Source organism: Leucopleurus acutus, assembly GCF_964270905.1.
Source record: "Leucopleurus acutus genome assembly, chromosome: 13".
Taxonomy (NCBI): domain Eukaryota; kingdom Metazoa; phylum Chordata; class Mammalia; order Artiodactyla; family Delphinidae; genus Leucopleurus; species Leucopleurus acutus.
The window spans coordinates 63,978,795-63,984,794 of record NC_139155.1 but is presented as its reverse complement, the minus strand read 5'-3'; the positions used below and the strand labels follow the sequence as shown (position 1 = coordinate 63,984,794).

At 65.5% G+C, this 6,000-nt stretch overlaps 2 protein-coding genes across 2 annotated transcripts; one reads left to right on the top strand and one right to left on the bottom strand.

The window, feature by feature from the left end:
- Nucleotides 1–638: 638 nt before the first annotated feature.
- FAM246C (family with sequence similarity 246 member C) lies at nucleotides 639–1,304 on the top strand (the record flags this gene model as incomplete). The annotated part of the gene is made up of 1 exon (XM_082852802.1): nucleotides 639–1,304. The coding sequence occupies exon 1, from the start codon at nucleotides 648–650 to the stop codon at nucleotides 1,302–1,304; it is 657 nt and encodes a 218-aa protein (XP_082708928.1). The 5' UTR covers nucleotides 639–647.
- Nucleotides 1,305–2,496: 1,192 nt separating this feature from the next.
- On the bottom strand, nucleotides 2,497–5,464 carry LOC309970965 (carbonic anhydrase 15-like; the record flags this gene model as incomplete). The annotated part of the gene is given in 10 exon segments (XM_082853726.1): nucleotides 2,497–2,564; nucleotides 2,567–2,953; nucleotides 3,037–3,136; nucleotides 3,433–3,525; nucleotides 3,626–3,685; nucleotides 3,688–3,714; nucleotides 3,718–3,785; nucleotides 4,425–4,595; nucleotides 5,107–5,142; nucleotides 5,398–5,464. Coding segments are annotated over 10 exon segments (1,077 nt in total).
- Nucleotides 5,465–6,000: the final 536 nt, after the last annotated feature.

Here is a 6,000-nt window from a genome sequence, read left to right as displayed (position 1 = left end):
ACAGTCACTGGGTTAGAGGAGGAAGAGGACAGGGCCAGTGCACAGACAGCAGTGAGGGATGGGCTGGACCTCCAGCAGCCTCCTGAAGGCAGGGGTCCAGCAGAGAGCAATGGGGATCTTGAATTCAGGGGCAGAAGTGCATGTTGTGTGTGGGCTGTAGGGGAGCAGTGCAGAGATAGCAGCCTGGACTGTGGTATGGGAGGAGGTGGCCCCAGCCAGTGAGGAGAGCTTCAGGCAGTGACCACACCTGCCGTCCCCTGACTGTGATGGGGACTGTGGCTTTGAGCAGAGTATGTGAGCTCGGTTCCCCACTTGGGGTTGAGCGCTTCCACGTCCCCATCACCTCTGCCCAGAAGCCTGTTCAAGCCCCTTGTTGGGACCCACTGACAGCGCAGCACCACGGGCAAGTCCTGCACACTCAAGCCTTTGGCGTCGTTCCGCCGGTTCCTCGGGGCCCCATTCGCCCAGGTTTCAGCCCTGCGGGGGTTCCGCGGGCCCCTGGCCAGATTCCCCGAGGCTTTGGTCGTTCCCACAGCCGTCCCGGAGGCCCTCTCCATGAAGCGTCTCCCCATTGATCGCTAGGCTACGGGCTGGGGCTCCGGCCCGGCCGGACTCTGGAGGCGGCGGTGGAGGCAGCGGCGGCGCGGATGGCGGCAGAACCCCGGCGCCCGTGGGCCCAGGCGCGCAGCGCGTACGGTGCCAGCGAGGCGCTGCGGCGCGCGGTGGGCCGCCAGCCGGACCCCGGGCCGCAGCCCCACAGGCCGAGCCCCAACGAAGCCCGCGCCCCAGGCCGCCTGGCGCGCCTGCGGTGCCAGTTCCGGGCTGAGGCGGCGGCGCGGGCCAACGCGCCCCGACTGCCACGGCTGGTGGACCGCGCGGGGGCCGCGGAGCCCGAGAAGGCGCGCAGCCGCGGCTCCGTGTGCTCCGGGTGCGGGGAGCCGCGCGGCGGGGCCACCTACCCGGCGGGCGTCCTGGAGGTGAGCGAGCGGCAGCTGCAGGAGGGCCTGGCAGCTGTGCGCGCCGAGCTGGGCGCGGGGCTTGAGGCGCTGCGCGCGGAGCTGCGGGCCGAGCTGGACGCCCTGCGCGCGCTGCTGCCGCCTCCGCCGCCCGCCCCCGGCGAGCCCCGCGGCCTCCGCGGCCTGGCCCTGCTGCGGGCGCTGGGCACCGTGAACGCGCTGGCCACGGGCGCGAGACCCACCGACAACGCCTCGGACAGCCCGGCCGACGGCGGCGCTAGCCGGGCCCCGGCCCGGAAGAACCTCAAGAAGACGCCGCCGGGGACCCCACAGGGCAGTGGGGATTAAGCACAGGGGGAGGGAGCCCGGGGCGAGGACCTGGCGCGCCGCCGCCGGCCGCGGGGCTTTGCTACCTGGGACCGGCCAGGTGGCTCCTGGAGCGGGGCTTGGAGCGAGAAGGGTCCTCCGACGCCGCTGGCTAGCGCTCTGGTATCGGAAGGGGCTGGGGAGAACGGCTGGCTCCGCGCAGTTGGAGCCGGAGTCCCGGCAGGGTAAGGCTCGGGCCAGGGGTATGTCCCCTTCCGGCAGTGAGCGCAGCGGGAGAGCCCAAAGTCTCCTCTGTCTGGGGGAGGTGGTTACAAGTGTATTTTCTTGAAGGGTCTCAAGGGAGGAGGTTGGACCTTCATGCACTGGGGTGGAGAGTGTGACCCACACACCAAGTGACAGACACCGGGGACACGTGGGCTGCTGGGACACTGTCACCTGGACACAGGTTCACTCAGGACAGTGTCACTTGGATGTAAGAGCACATTCTACCGTGGGCCCTGGACAGCAGCCTAACTCTAGCCAGCTTCACTCCCCTGACAGTCGGGCCCACCCTCTACTGGACAGCGTTGCCTGGACAGAGCGCATCTGGTCAGTGCCCCCTGGACTCTCAGCTTTGCTTTGACAGTGACACGAAAGCCACTTACCTTAAGTAGCGTCACGGCAGGCAGTCACCCGACAGCAGTGTCTCTCCAGTGTCAACCTACATCAGACTCCACAGCCCATCTTCCCAGAGTGTCGCCTGGGTCGGGTCTCACCTGTTACAGACAGCCCTTCACTCACTGTCCCTGTCACCAGGACCCACCACTCTGTGCTGCAGAGCTGGGATCCAGCAGCTTCTCACCTCCTGGCCTCTGGGAAATGGCAGCTGGAGGCATCACTAAACCACACAGTGTCTGGGGTGGTCAGCCAGCTCGTTTGTAAAATAAAATAGTAATTTTAGGCTTTAGCAGGTGGAGTTTCTCCTTCTATCTCATCGGGGGATTCAGGCATAACGTGTAGGATGGGAGTGGGGGTGCCTTCTCCCCGAGAGGGATCTGGGGAGGTCTGGGGTTCTGGATGGGGTCTGGGACTGGCTGTGGTGGGGTCGGGAAGGGTGGCACAGGAGGCCTCCGTAGGAGCTGCGGTGCGCCCAGGCCGCCCCCCCCCCCCAGCCATAGGAGGCCAAGGTCACTCTGTGAGTCGTTTATTGCAGGAAGGTGGCCGTGTCTACATCCTAGGGCCCCTGCCAGAGCCACAGGCTGAGCCCCAGGCCCAGGAGAGCCCCGTGCCTCGGGCCGGGGTGGGGGCTGCCGCGCGGACCGAGGCGCCGGGGGAAGCTACAACCCTGCGTACACAGAGAGGCTGCTGCGGCCGGAAGTTCTCCGTGAGAGGTGCGGGGCGGGAGCCGGGGGGCCTGGCCTGGGCCACGATCCGGAACTGGGCCACCTGAGGGTGTGGGGCGGAGGCGGTCAAGGCGCGGCGCACGGGAGGGCGGGGCGGCTGGGGGGGTGGCGCGGGCTGTACCTGCGCGCGCCCGATGGGGACCGTGTCCTCGAAGACCGTACAGAGCTCCACGGGCTCGCAGCACCGCGTGGTCAGCGACCCCGCGTAGCGGTAGAAGTGCGAGAGGCCAGAGGCGCCCAGCAGCAGCGAGGCCAGCGGGAAGGCGGACGCCAGGTTCACGGAGGCCCCTGGGAGAGAGACGGCGGCGGGTTGGAACCAATTTCCCGGTGTCCTGCCGCCCCGCCCCGCCGCGGGGAACCGCGTCCCTCACCGCGCGCAGACACGTTCTTCAGGCCCGACAGACGGCCGAGCGTTGTCAGAGTCCTGATCCTCGGAAGGGGGCTCCAAGTGAGAGGGGCTCGAGCGAGGGTCTTAAAAGGGGGGAACACTGAGGGGGGTGTAGGGGAGACTAAGTGGGAAGAGAGGTGAAGGGGGTTTGCTGGGGGGAGGGCCACCCCCACTGACCCTGCAGGTCCACGACTTCTCACTGGCCAAACCCCCTCACAGAACCCGTTCATCCTATAAAGCCTCTAGGGGCCCCAATGCCCACCCAAGATTACACAGGCCACCTGTCCCCTCTACAGACCCTCATGGACCCCCTTTCTTGAAAGCAGGCTGTCACATAGCAGCCCCCCTCGCTGCAGGAGGCACACGGCCCCTCCCTCACCGTCAAGAGCACGGCCAGCACTGCCAGACCATCAGGGTGACCTCGGGCTTCCCCTATGCTCTGGTACCGGGTGTTCATATGGACCACGTGCATCTGGGGAGACACAGACTACGGGAGGTACCCAGCTACTCCCACCAGGCTGCCCTGGCCTCCATGGGGCACTCCCACCACCCCTCCCCATGACCAGGCCCACCTCCATGGGGCGGTGCTGCCCGTCCAGGCTGTGCTCTGAGCCTGCTCGCCCCGGGGACCCCGCCAGTGGAACTGCAGCTGCAGGGCATGCTAGGCTGGTGGTGGCAGCCTGGCGCCCTGCATCTCCAGCAGGCTCTGCGGGCCAGTGTCCGTGCGGAGCACTGAGGGGGAAGGAACAAACGACACCCTCTCTTTCCCCCCCTCAGCTGCCCTCGTGCCATTAGGGCACAAGGTGCGAGCAAAGGTACCCCCTCAGGCCAGTCTGCGCCCTGGCTGGGCCTCTTTGGAACTATGACACCCTGGGTGTCCAGGCCCCTCTGCTGGCCGGCCAAGTGGGGCTCCACAGACTGCAGTGGAAACCCCTGACCCTGCACAGAGGGGAGAAGGCAGCCTCCCGTGGCGGGGGTCCTGATCCACCTCAGCTATGGGATTGTTGGGGGTTGACTCCAGGAGTTCTGACCTCTGGGTACGCCCTGACTTCTGGTCCTCAGGGACAATGGCTGATTGCTACTGGTAAGGGGTTCCTGGCACCTCTATGTGGGGGTTCCAGACCTCCATTGGGGGATGTCTTGACCACTGTGTGTGGAGCTTCCTGTGCCATTTATGGAGATTTTGATTTCTGTGGGGGTGTTCCCATCCTTATGTAGAAGCTCTTAATCCATCTGTAGGGGTTCCTGACCCTTGTGGGGGGGTCCTTGGTCTCTGTAGGGTGTCTCATCTCCTGTGTGGGGATCCTGATCCTTGTGCAGGGGGTTGCTGTCCCTGTCTGTGGGAGGGGGAGCCTGACCCAGGGTGCTGACCTGTATGACCATGATTCTCCAGTGTCCACGGGCCTGGAGGTGCTGAGTCATAGCCTTGGAAGATGAAGGGTCCAAGGGTGGGGTCCCGCTGGACCCAGTGAAGGTCGATGTTTATGGGGGACTGGCCTGGGCCCCCACAGGTTGGGGCCATCTCCTTCCAGTGGGTGGGGCCTGGGGGAACAGGTCTAGGTCTCTTGGGGGGCTGAGACATGGGGGTGCACAAAGGTGGCCCTCCCCCCACACACACACCCAGGGAAGAGCACCCACCTGACAGGTCACAACTGCCACCCCCCCAAACCTGGCCTGGACATAGTGTTTGCAACACCATCACAGGTACAGCCCCTGCAGGCAGCTGCTCCACAGGGAAGGGGCCTGGGAAAGTCTCCTGGCACCCGGCCACATGCCAACTTTGGGGACCTCCACGACCTGCTCACATGTGGGCTGGCCACATGGCACACTTATGGGTCCCGCTTGATGTGAGCAGCTTGGCACACACAGGACTGGAGAGCACAGCAGCCACAGATCCGGACACACACAGAGGGGGACAGTCATACACACACTGCGGGCTCCCAATCGCTGCGACCCAGGACTACAGACAGAAAAACCACAGAGACCACAGAAGTGCAGTGGACACAGGACACAGACCAATGCCACACAGCCTCACACAACACTCTGTCCTCACCACAATTTGGGTCCTGGGAGTCGTAGCACCAGGCACCTGCAGACGGTGGGAGGGGACTGGGCTGATGCAGGCCATCTGGGCCCTGAGCGCCATCCCAGCCGGGGTCCAAGGGTGGGAGCACAGGGCTTTGGCCAGTGGATGCCAGGCAGACCCTATTCTCCTGTCGCCCCAATTCCAACCTCTCCTCCCCAAAAGTCGCACCCCCCCCCAACTAGGGGCAGGGCCTAAAGCGGAGAAGAGGGAGCGTCGGGGAGGGTAAGGCAGAGCAGAAAGGCAGGGTCCTGTGTTCACCCTCCGAGTCGGCGCGCACCACCAGCGGCACGTCGAGGAAGGCGAGCACCAAGCCCAGGGACCGCATGGTGCAGCAGTAAGTGGCGGAGGACGCGGGCCGAGGAAACCAGCGAGGGCGGCGAATTTACCAGCGGCGTGAGTTAGGGGCGTGGCTGAGTCCTGGGGGCTCCAGGCGCGGGGAGGGTCGGAGGGGCGGCGCCTCCAGTGGGGAGACAGCTGGAGCTCGCCAGGCACTCGCTCTGATCTCGGGGCAGGGACGGCTGCCAGCAACAAACGCCGGCGTCGACCCAAGCTTCACGCTTTCACGGACCCCCCCACACCCCAACTATTCCTGGGTGGGGGGATGCTATTATTATGCCCATTTACAGACAAGGAAATGGAGTCTGGAGACCAGAAGTGACATGGCAAGGCCACCAGAAAGGACGAAGTTCGAGGGAAATGGCACCTTGGATTCCAGTGCCTTGACTTGGGGGCCTGGGGTGGGGAGGACGACCCAAGACCACAGCCTCTCTCCTACCAGCGCACCCCTGCGGACCAAAGGGTCTGGGAAGCCACTGCTTCCTCCGCTTCGCCCCGCCCCGGTGGGACCCCGGCTTCCGCAGC